Genomic DNA, 13104 nt, shown 5'->3' on the forward strand with positions numbered 1-13104 from the left:
CCAAGGCGCCTTCAGCTGTTGCAAAACTACAACTCCCAGCATGCCCGACCAGCCAAAGGCATTCTCTCCGTTAGTGAATCTTGGCTTATGTGTTCTCTTTTTACATAATCCTCTTTGAATCCGCTGACTTCAGTCTCTTTCTGGTTGGTTTGAATCAATGGCAGCGGGGAGGAATTTGGCGCTGGGGTTTCGGAAAGAGAATGCAGAATTAAAGTTCACTTGTACCAGGATTGACCCTAAAGAGGGCGAGGTGCAGTGAATGGGTGCTGGGGCAGGATCGGGGGGGGGGTGTGGGTGGGGGGCGATGGATACCTTGGGCTATATCCAGGATGAAGTGTTCTTCAGAAAAGCTCAGTTACATTCCTAGAACAATGATTGAAGAGCCTCCCGAGTCAGACGGAGCTTTCTCAATCACAGTGGGGAAGGAAGCGCCATTCACTGCCCGAGGCAGACGGGAGAATTGGAAGCAGCCATCATCTGCTCATAGAGACGGGAACAAAACAGCCATTTACTGAAAACTCTACTAAAGTGGATACAGAGGAAGAGGCCAATGTGTGAAAGGGGATACTCTTCATAGTCATTTTTAAAAGCCTGCATGGTTTCCTTAGGTTGGTGTGGTTTTTTTTTATGCGGTTTGTGAGCCCCTCCATAGTGCACAGCTATTTCTCATTGTCTTCATTACAGGACAAGAGCTGAGCTGTCTGCCAGTAGTACACATACAGACTTCCTTTCCTATACTTGCCTGGCCAATTACAGAAAAGCACCTACTCCTCTCTGCTGAGCTGTGGCATGGTGCTCGTGAAGGTGCACTAGACGGAACAGGCTGGCACTGTTGCTGGGGAATGATTTATACAGTACACAATTAAAAGTGGCAAGGAAGAGTCGAAGGGGTTACTGATTCACAGACTTTGCAAGTGAGCAATTAAAAAAAAAAAAAATGTAGCATGGCACGGAAGGGGTTACTCTAAGCACTGAAATTATGCTGATATTTATTTTGACAAGCCACCTGTAGCCTAAAGAAGGGGATGGCAGGGGGAGATGCGCATTGTGGGATACAGAAGTAGGTATACTGGTATTTATACAAGGTAAAACTGCTCAGAACGTTTATGGGGGGTGAGAGATGAAGGGTAAACCCTTGCTTTACCTTTCAGGCACAGTGCGGGTCCTCTGGAGGAGGCTAACAGATTACAGATACACAGCCCAGTTTCTTAATCCTTCACATAGCATTAGCTAAATTATAGTTTCCAGCCTATGATATAGTTACTAGAGACAGACTAAGCTTTGTGACAAACAGAATGCAGCCCTTCTTTCTGGGCTATAGAGTAGCACATCTAGTGACTTACAAATATTCTAAATTGCATGGGGCAGTTTTTAAATGGCAGTGACATTATTCCGACCAATATTCTTACACATAGGAACAGTATTATAGTAGTTATATTCTTGTATATAGGGAGCAGTATTATAGTAGTTATATTCTTGTATATAGGAGACAGTATTATAGTAGTTATATTCTTGTATATAGGAGCAGTATTATAGTAGTTATATTCTTGTATATAGGAGCAGTATTATAGTAGTTATATTCTTGTGTATAGGAGCAGTATTATAGTAGTTATATTCTTGTATATTGTATATAGGAGCAGTATTATAGTAGTTATATTCTTGTATATAGGAGGCAGTATTATAGTAGATATATTCTTGTATATAGGAGCAGTATTATAGTAGTTATATTCTTGTATATAGGAGCAGTATTATAGTAGTTATATTCTTGTATATAGAAGCAGTATTATAGTGGTTATATTCTTGTATATAGGAGGCAGTATTATAGTAGATATATTCTTGTATATAGGAGCAGTATTATAGTAGTTATATTCTTGTATATAGGAGCAGTATTATAGTAGTTATATTCTTGTATATAGGAGCAGTATTATAGTAGATATATTCTTACACATAGGAACAGTATTATAGTAGTTATATTCTTGTATTATAGTAGTTATATTCTTGTATATAGGAGGCGGTATTATAGTAGTTATATTCTTGTATATAGGAGGCGGTATTATAGTAGTTATATTCTTGTATATAGGAGGCAGTATTATAGTAGTTATATTCTTGTATATAGGAGGCGGTATTATAGTAGTTCTTGTATATAGGAGGCGGTATTATAGTAGTTATATTCTTTTATATAGGAGCAGTATTACAGGAGTTATATTCTTGTATATAGGAGCAGTATTACAGTAGTGTGCATAGAGTAAGTATTTTAGATGTCGGCCAACCATCATCTCTCAATGCAAAATAGATTCATGCTCAATCAAGCAGTGTGTGCATGTATGTGAGAGGTATCGAGAGATAGCAATATATTTTAATAGGCAGGAATAAAGAGACAAAAAATGCCCAGAGACTCCTCCATATGAGTTAAAGTAGTGCAGTATTTGATGTTTTTTTGCAGATTACTAATATTTAAGAACCTGAGCGCATATATTATATTTATACTCCAGAGCTGCAATCATAATTCTGCACAGAGCTGAAATCTCCCAACATTCATCACATGCATAAGCTTGTGATATGTATCTTTCCACCAGATTCTAGACTGTCATCTGATGTTCGAGAAAGTAACTGCCTCCGTGCATTACAGAACCTTGGCTGGAGTATAATACAGGATATAACTCAGGATCAGTACAGGATAAGTAATGTAATGTATGTACACAGTGACCTCACCAGCAGAATAGTGAGTACAGCTCTGGAGTATAATACAAGATATAACTCAGGATCAGTACAGGATAAGTAATGTAATGTATGTACACAGTGACCTCACCAGCAGAATAGTGAGTACAGCTCTGGAGTACAATACAGGATATAACTCAGGATCAGTACAGGATAAGTAATGTATGTACACAGTGACCTCACCAGCAGAATAGTGAGTACAGCTCTGAAGTATAATACAAGATATAACTCAGGATCAGTACAGGATAAGTAATGTAATGTATGTACACAGTGACCTCACCAGCAGAATAGTGAGTACAGCTCTGAAGTATAATACAAGATAGGTCATCTGTGGCTCTATACTTTTATGTAGATTGTTTCTATGTAAACTGTAGAAATGTCCTTTAAGGTAATATAAGCACATGTCTGTGAATGCGGAAGGAAATATTAACGCTTTTTGTTATAGATTCCAATTGTATTAGAACATTAGTGTATTATGTGCAGTTTATTCCTGGTCATTTTGATTTCCCGTAATGATTTCCCGATGACAAGTATCTAACAGAGGAGTCATCTCTTCCTGTTCTACAATTGTTGCTAACCAACTAGGGTGCCTCCAGCTGTTGCAAAACTACAACTCCCAGCATGCCCGGACAGCCAACGGCTGTCCGGGCATGCTGGGAGTTGTAGTTTTGCAACAGCTGGAGGTACCCTCGTTGGGAAGTACTGCTCTAAGTGATTCAGTTCCCCCCCGACTCTCTAGTTCAGACATGTTGCATTTTGTATAACTCATCCCTTATGTTTAACCCAGTGTATCCCACCGAGCTGATGGCTCTAGCATTTCCATCACATTAGATCTGATTAACCCTTCTGCCCCCTTTTTGAAGTGAAGTCCATTCCAGTTTCCGTTGAGGAATGCTCTTTCATGTGGAGCGGAGGCAGCGCCGACCTGTTTCCTGGGCCTGGTGCACATGTTAGGACCTGCACCCAACTGCTACACGGTGTCTCTGAGAGCTGAACGTGTTTTACGCAGACGACCACAATGCCGAAACCTTAAATCGCTGAAATAGGATTAATGCACGAAAAGTTCATAGACCAAAAAAATATATTTTTTTTTTAAATAAAAGGCTGAGATTTTTTCTCTAAAGTGATGCACTGCTTCTATTCTAACTCCATCCTAATACAGTATATAAAGGGTAAGGTGTGAGGGTACATGCCCTCTCCAGCCCAAATGGATTAGGCTATAGTCGCAAAACAGTGTTTCCCAAACAGTGTGCCACCAGCTGTTGCAATACTACAACTCCCAGCATGCTCGAACAGCCTTTAGTGAATATCTTGGACCAATACTTATCTGTATATAGTGAATAGCTTAGGACGATACTTATCTGTATATAGTGAATATCTTAGGATAATACTTATCTGTATATAGTGAATAGCTTAGGATAATACTTATCTGTATATAGTGAATATCTTAGGATAATACTTATCTGTATATAGTGAATATCTTAGGATAATACTTATCTGTATATAGTGAATATCTTAGGCCGATACTTATCTGTATATAGTGAATATCTTAGGACAATACTTATCTGTATATAGTGAATATCTTAGGACAATACTTATCTGTATATAGTGAATATCTTAGGATAATACTTATCTGTATATAGTGAATATCTTAGGACAATACTTATCTGTATATAGTGAATATCTTAGGACAATACTTATCTGTATATAGTGAATATCTTAGGATAATACTTATCTGTATATAGTGAATATCTTAGGATAATACTTATCTGTATATAGTGAATAGCTTAGGACAATACTTATCTGTATATAGTGAATATCTTAGGATGATACTTATCTGTGTAGTGTCCCAGTACCGTATTGCATACTGTACCTAGTGTAGAGGTCCCCAAAGTCAGAGTAACTACGCTCAGGTAGGGTCCCCCAGGTGGGACAGCCCCTAGTCGCCTCTCCTAATTCTCTAATGTTAATACCTGTCTATATTTGATATAATGTATAGTACTTACCTTGTTTAGCGTTGCAGGACCTTCGGTCATGTGACCATGTTAATATCCTCTATTGTATGTTGTAGGACCTTGGGTCACATATTTTGCCCACAATCCTTTGTAATGGTGATTGACACAAGTATGGACCAATTAGCACTAGTCCAGCCCCTGCCCATATAAGGGAGCTGTAGACAATTATCGCTCTCTTGGGTTGCTGCTCTCGTGGATGCCAGACTAGCAGGACGGATCTGCGCAACTTGCAAAGGAACGCTAGGCCTGAAAACCTACCGGCCTCCGCTGAACTAAAACCATGAGTTCTAAACTACCCCCGCTAAAGCTAGCGTGACTGCTGGACCGCAACTAAATCCCCTAAATCCAGTGGAACAGCGCATAATACCTAAAGACTCTAAATTGCTAAAGTCCCAACCTTTGTCAATCTCCAAAGAAAGCAGTTGTATGTATAGAGACTGTTCCGTTTATGAAGTTTGCAGAAAAGTTAAAATTGTTTCAGAAAACTCTCCGGTTGTGGATATTCTATTATCTACCTCCCTATCGCTCTTGGGAAGGGTGGCAGTAGGACAAGCATTACTGAGGAGCCCTCACCCTGGCGTCTCGAATAGCAAGGGTTAACAAGCACCCTTTAATCACCGCACAGCTACACTCCCCATACCCTACTCCTCCAGGCTCACATCTGTATATAGTGAATAGCTTAGGCCAACGCTTATCTGTATATAGTGACTCTTAGGCCAACGCTTATTCACCATATACAGAGGAGTATCGTTTCAGATAATCCCTATATACAGATATCTTAGGCCATTGTATAGTGCAGTCTTTCTTAACCAGGGTCTTTTTATTTATTTATTTATTTATTTATTTTTTTTATTTTTTTTCACAAAAATAGCTATAACATTGCTTTCAAATTGGAGTCATATCTTTAGCAAAACGTATTGTATAAAAGTCTATGGAAAAGCAGCCGTCAATGCAGACACTGGGGGAATACTTATTTTATTTATTTAGACCGCACCAGATTTGTTTTAAAAGTGGGATGGTGCAAGTTTTCCTACAGAATTTTAATCTTTTCAAGCAGGTTGGCCTCAGGAAAAGGGGTGTGGGGCTTGCATTGCGCAAAAATTTCCAAAGTCTGTGCAAAAAAAATGTAATAAAAATTCTCAGGGGCTGTAAAGTTAGTGTAGTTCATAATAGTGTCTGTACCTGTGTGTGACGGTTTTCTCACAATTCTTAGTCATGGCGGTAAATGTTAGCACCCATGAAAGTTTTCAAGAAAATGAAGTATTTTCTCACAGAAAAGGATTGCAGTAACACATGTTTTGCTATACACATGTTTATTCCCTTTGTGTGTATTGGAACTAAACAAAAAAAAAGGGAGGGGGGGGGGGGGAAGCAAATTGGACATAATGTCATCAAACTCCAAAAAAATGGTCTGGACAAAATTATTGGCACCCTTTCAAAATTGTGGAAAAATAAGATTGTTTCCAGCATGTGATGATCCTTTATACTCACCTGGGGCAAATAACAGGTGTGGGCAATATAAAAATCACAACTGAAAGCAGATAAAAAGGAGAGAAGTTCACTTAGTCTTTGCATTGTGTGCCTGTGTGTGCCACACTAAGCATGGACAACAGAAAGAGGAGAAGAGAACGGTCTGAGGACTTGAGAACCAAAAAATGTGGAAGAATATCAACAATCTCAAGGTTACAAGTCCATCTCCAACTACATTTTGCCAAAATCCTTCTGGGAAAATGTCTTGTGGACAGATGAGACCAAGATAGAGATTTTTGGTAAAGCAAATCCTTCTACTGTTTACCGAAAACGGAATGAGGCCTACAAAGAAAAGAACACAGTACCTACAGTGGAATATGGTGGAGGTCAGTGATGTTTGGGGTTGTTTTGCTGCCTCTGGCACTGGGTGCCTTGAATGTGTACAAGACATCATGAAATCTGAGGATTACCAATGGAATTTGGGTCGCACTGTACGGCCCAGTGTCAGAAAGCTGGGTTTGTGTCCAAGATCTTGGGTCTTCCAGCAGGACAATGACTCCAAATATATGTAAAATAAAAAAAAAAGCCCCCAGAAATGGATGGTAACAAAGCGCTGGAGGGTTCTGAAGTGTCAGCAATGAGTCCAGATCTAAATCCCATTGATCACATGTGAAGAGATCTTATAATTACTGTTGGGAAAAGGCGCCTTCCAATAAGAGACCGGGAGCAGTTTGTAAAGGAAGAGTGGTCCAACATCCCGGCTGAGAGGTGTAAGAAGCTTATTGATGGTTATAGGAAGTGACTGATTTCAGATATTTTGTTTCCAAAGGGTGTGCGACCAAATATTAAGTTATGGGTGCAAATAATTTTGTCCAGACCATTTTTTGGAGTTTGGTGACATTATGTGCAATTTTTTTTTTTTCCCTTATTTTTTTTTATTTTTTATTTTTTTGTTCAGTTCCAATACACACAAAGGGAATAAACATGTGTATAGCAAAACATGTGTTACTGCAATCCTTTCCTGTGAGAAATACTTCATTTTCTTGATACAAGATGACTGTCTCAGATTTTTCCCAGGTTGCAATGCGGCTGATGACAGGGAGCCTGTCTGCTTCAATGGGTGGAGCAATCGCTCGGTGGGAGAGAGATCAATCTGCAACTAATGCAACAGCTGTAGGCACCCTGATTGAAAACCACAGTTTTTTTTGCATGGCTGCAGCTCATTTATGTTTCAATGGGTGGGGTGGCTGATGTGTGGGAGAGAGGAAAATGGAATTATGGGATCTGTTGGCAAAAGAGAACTCTGTGGGGGGGGGGGGGGGGAGAATCTGCAACTGGGCACCTTTTCTGCACTTCTGTATGGGGAAGATAAATTTAAATAAAAACCTATTTTATATAAAAAAAAAATAAAAATAAAAATTATTTGTGTATATACAGCAAATGTATATTTTAATGTGTCAGATGAACAAGTGTGGAGCAGGTGCTACTCTATATGTATGGCAGCATTTCCCAACCGGGGTGCCTCCAGCTGTAGCAAAACTACCCCTCCCAGCATGACGGCCTTCGGCTGCAAGAAAAATTGGCAGTTACCAGGAGTACAGTATGAGGTATATGGGAATTGTATTGCAGATCTACAAAACAGCCCAATAGAACCATCACTGACCCCTTTAGCTGTGTTTCTTAACCAGGGTGCCTCCAGCTGTTGCTATCTAGGCATGCTTGGAGTTGTAGTTTTGCACCGGTTGGGGAAACTCTAGGGTATGGGAATGTTAAAACGAGCCCTGGTTTACCTCCTGCCAAACTCCCCGCTGTGTAATTGAATGGTCCATGTCTTTTCCATGCTGTACAGGGGCATTGTGCCGGGCAGAGCCGCCTGCGCACAGGAGGGGGTAATTGAGCATAAAGCGGGCGGTTCGTATTGGACGGGCGATTCGGACACCGTATCTGCGCACTTGACACCCGGGAATTAATTGATGTAGACAGTCCTGAAAGGACTTTGTTCTCAGGGCCGACCCGGGGGCCGCTCTCCTATTAAACGCGTCCTCACTGTATTCTGAGCCTAAACTATTTGGCAGAACGGTTTTGCCCAGACATTGAAAGGGCCCAAAAAGTTGTGGCAAAAAGTCAGTAACTGGAGTTTGACTATAAGAACTTGGGGCGGCCATAAGTCTCCTCTGTGCCAGTGTTCATTCTGGGATAGATTTCTTTCCAAATGAAATTTAGTGGGGCACCCATTGTTTCTGCCATGGTAGTTGCCCGCTGTTTTGTCCTAACCTGGCATCTTTTTGTGTCATTCTAGTCTTTTTATCCCTCTGCAATTTGTAAAACTGCATGAACAGCCCTGGTATTCAATGTATGCACTACAAATCCCAGCATACTGTGGCACTGCAGCTTTTTTTTTTTTTTTTTTTTTATAACTAAAATTTTCTATTTTTTAAATCAACCAGTGCCAGAAAGTTCTACAGATTTGTAAATTACTTCTATATAAAAAATCTTTATCAGCTGCTGTATGCTCCAGAGGAAGTTGTGTACTTTCCAGTCTGACCACCGTGCTCTCTGTCAGTGCCAGGAACTGTCTGGAGCAGGAGAGGGTGGTCTGTGGTCAGACTGAAGAGAACTGTAGATAGAATTGCGTCACTCTCTGAGTGGAGAAGTGTTCCCAAGTAGGAGTCCCAATCCTTAAAGTAACAAAAATGAAGACTTGGTAGACTGTTTACTGTGAACACTTGGTTCCAAACCATTTTTGGATTGCTTAATAAAATTCACATTGATGTGATCACCGTAAAGAACTACACAACTTCCTGTGGAGCATACAGCAGCTAAGTACTGGAATGGTTAAAGGTTTTTATATTGAAATAATTCACAAATCTGTAGAACTTCCTGGCACCAATTGATTTGAAAACCTTTTCCCCTCTTGAATACCCCATTAAAGGGGTACTCCACTGGAAAACAGAGCATACAGCAGCTGATAAGTACTTGAAGAATTACGATGTGTGGTTTTTTAATAGAAGTAATTTACAAATCTGTTTAACTTTCTGCTTCAGGCACCCTGGTTGGGAAGCTCTGATCTTAGCCCTGGTCTCTGTATATGTACTATCATAAGGTCCAGCTATGGAGATCAGAGCGCTGCTATTCCTCTTCACGTTCTTCCGTTCTCAGGAGACCTTCTGATCCGTCAAACTACAAAAACCTTTTAGCACTTTGCACAGTGTTTGTTTTATGTCAATCTTTTAACACCCGAATAATAAGTTGACCCAGCTCCACCATTGCTGTACTGTATGCAGCCATAACATTTAGGGGGGAGGCTCCTGCTGGTGGCACTTTCATGCTTTTTGCCCCTTTCTTTCCTTTTTATTGGAATGACTGACTTTTCTGGCAGTGTTCCCTTACATTGCACTAGTAGGGACTACTTTTGCAATATTTCACTACCCATAAGAAGGGACCATGGAGCAGCCTAAGTAGACTTCCCTAATGGACCTAAAGGGTATGCACTAATCTGTGCATGATGAGAGTTGTAGTTTTGCAATAACTATTAAGTCAGATTGGTATGCACTGATTTATGGCATAAGGCCCCCCCCCCCCCCCCCCCGTGCCAGCTTATAAGGGCATCTAACGTTGTACATGTCTAAGTCTAATCTCTTTATTTTGTTCCTTCCAGCACCAAAGCCGACATCTTCCTACAACTTCTTAGCCATGAAGTGTGTCGACATACGGAAAGGTCACCACAGTGCCTCCAAATGGCTGCTTCCGTGGGGAAGGGAGCGCTGCGACAGCATCCGAAGCTTCGAGGAGGCCGCCAGCCGGCTTATTGAAGCCAATGACATCGTCTTCTCTGTGCACATCCCGTTCCAGGGCCAAGAGATGAGTCCTTGGTTCCAGTTCATGCTCATCATCCTGCAGCTGGACATCGCCTTCAAGCTAAACAACTACGTTGGTAAGTGCCGCCATTGCTTCTGTAGGCGATATGACCATGCACTGGTGTCCACCTGCCCTTCTCAGTTCTTATGCATTATTCTTAAGAGCATTTACCCCAGTCAGGCTTCCAGTCAGGGCCCAAAGAGAAGACTTGAGCCCCTGACATTCCACCTATAACTGACCATTATAGGATCTACACTGAATGGCCATTTTATTAGAAGTCACTGCCCTCTGACTGTTGTACCATCTCCTTATGGACATTAGACCCATAACCTTGTACCTCAGCATAAAACCACAGTGATCAGTTTCCTATGGATCAGTCTCCGAGATCCATATTGGATAGGAAAATCCAGTAAACTATGCGACTTGGAGCGAGGCCTGTAGTCATCGGGGCTAGACTAGACGGGGCCAGGATTTCAATGTGGACCTAGTGGAATTTCCCAAAGATAGAGAAAAATCATCCAGTGGATGGAAACAACTCATCCCTGAAATTGCGCACAACGCAACACTCCTTAGACCCATTGGCCTTGGAGTTGGCTATTTGCTGTTGTAGCCCATCTGTGCTAATAGAGAGGCAACATTTCCGAGGTAGTCACTGAGCACTGGAGAAACATGGCCTGGTGGGATTATTACACTTATATATGGAGAAACATGGCCTGGTCAGATGGATCCAGATCTCTGTGGAGAAACATGGCCTGGTCAGATGGATCCAGATCTCTGTGGAGATACATGGCCTGGTCAGATTATTACAGAATTCTGTACAAGGTCTTATAGATGTAAATTTTTGTGGAGGAACAGAGTCTGGAGGAATGGATTTAGAGCTCTGTGGAGAAACATGGCCTGTCAGATGCATCCAGATCTCTGTGGCACCATGCCAATGGCAGGGTCAGTAGTTGGCACAAGTAACCTGAATTGATGACCCCCGTCCTGTCACGTGTGAGCAGTTTAGACTGGTGGAGGAGGCACGGTGTGGGGAATGTTTCTTCCTTCTCTTAACTGGGTATTCTGACCATAGACATCTTATCCCCTATCCAAATGATATCTGAGCGCAGGGGGTCCTCCTGCAATCTCCGTGCAGCACCCACATTCTCTGCTGGGCTGCTGCTCCAGTCTCGGGAAAACTTTGTGTTTCCGAGACTGGAGATGTGACGCCACCCCCCCACCCCCCTCGATTCATATCTATGGGAGGGGGCATGGTGTGATGTCATGAGGAAGCGTGGCGTGACGTTAAGTCTTCAGTTTTAGAAACACAGAGGTTTCCTAGACTGGAGCAGCAGCCCAGCATAAAATGTGGGTGCTGCATGGAGATCGCAGGGGGTCCCAGCGGCGGTTCTCCTGCCATCAGTCATCTTATCCCCTATCCTTTTGGATAGGGGATATGTCTATAGCCAGAATACCCCTTTAATCCTTTAGACCTCTCTGAAACCAGGCCGAAGGGGCTCATCCAATGAGGAGGGTCCGGGGGTCCTATGCCCTGTTTAGGGCTCTAATAAAGGGCCTATTCAGTGTATATACCCTCATCACATGGGCACCATAAACACAAGGGGGAGATTTATCAAAACCTGTCCAGAGTAAAAGTTGCCCATAGCAACCAATCAGGTCGTTTCTTTCACTTTTAACAAGGCCTCTGCAAAATGAAAGAAGCGATCTGATTGGTTGCTATGGGCAACTCTGCAACACTTCCTCTGGACAGGTTTTGAGCTCTAGTATCTGTCCATGTTTATCTGGTGCTGGATGTCAACCAGGTTGGCCAGCAGTCACCATTAGATCCCAGTAAGGTTGTTACCCAGCTTTCCCTGCCATCTGAATTCACTGGGGTTTTTTTCTTTAGCTTTTGCAGATTGGGGCGGGGGTCATCCTGTGCCAGAATATGGAAATCTATCTTTGTCTATAAAGCACTTTTGGTGCTTAAGTAATTTTAGCCTCAGTCCTCTATTGTTTGGGCCGCCATGATTCCAGGAGTAACTTCTTTAAATAGAACGTTGCCTCATCTGAAATGACTGGTTCACTAGGGCGGCATTAAATGCGGAGTCTCAGTTATTCTGGATAAGCGCCAACAAAAACACCGCTGCTCACCACAGAATTATTGGGCTGCTACCTCAGGCCTGTTGTTCACTCTGACTACAAACCTTCCAGGTCCATAAAGCTTTATCACCGTACGAACTCTCTCATCATCCTCTTTAAGAGCTTTTCTTACTGTCTGTAAATGGAATCTTCTTGTTTACAATCAGGAATTGAAAACCTGGTCATATTTAATAGGTTATTCTGCCAAAGCAAAATTTGTCTCAGGGTATTTTTTGAATAATTCTTCAGCAAGACGTCTGTCACGCCCTTGCCAATAAGATGCTGTGCACACTAATGGAGGGGTAAGCTGCAGGACTTGCACTCTCCGCTTCGTGGTGGTGCTCTGTCACATACAGTAGTAGCAGTCCTTAACATCCAAAAAGAAATGAAAGACGGCAAACTTTATTCAATCTTCAGTGCATGAGACAGACAAGCAGCGGGGAGCTGACATAGGTGAACAGGGAACGACTCAATCAGCCACAGCTGTTTCCTGCGTAAGAACACACTTTATCAAGTTCTTGCTTATGCAGGAAACGGCTGTCGCTGATGGAGTTCGTCTATGTGCAGTTCCCCGCTGCGAACACTGGATGAGGTAGGACCTCCGCAACTTGCGGCTTCGGCCTACGCTAAAGACTGTGAGTCCTTACAATTCCCCACTAACTCTGCAAGATCACTGGACCTAAACCTACCCCTAAATCCAGCGGATCTATGCTACAAAATCCTCCTAAACTAAAGAGAACTTACCCGGTCCCAACCGTTGTCAATCGCTGCTTCAGCTGTATATAGACTCTGTTATCTGGACTGTTGTTACAGAAAATATTCAGTAAAGTTTTTATACAAGTTTTCAGTTAAGCACTGGTTGTGGACAATCCGTTATTCTGCACTCGCCTATCGCTCTTGGGAAGGGTGGTGATAGGCCCAA

The 13104-nt window shown here is 42.1% G+C and overlaps 1 protein-coding gene across 1 annotated transcript in view; it reads left to right on the forward strand.

Moving 5' to 3' along the window:
* The window catches only part of WLS (Wnt ligand secretion mediator), a 40597-nt gene that overhangs the window by 4938 nt on the left and 22555 nt on the right, over positions 1–13104 (forward strand). The window contains exon 2 of the mRNA XM_056532765.1: positions 9862–10137. Coding sequence (XP_056388740.1) covers positions 9862–10137 — 276 coding nt within the window. The remainder of the gene's footprint in view (positions 1–9861; positions 10138–13104) is intronic.

This window comes from Hyla sarda, chromosome 7 (assembly GCF_029499605.1).
Source record: "Hyla sarda isolate aHylSar1 chromosome 7, aHylSar1.hap1, whole genome shotgun sequence".
Classification (NCBI taxonomy): Eukaryota; Metazoa; Chordata; class Amphibia; order Anura; family Hylidae; genus Hyla; species Hyla sarda.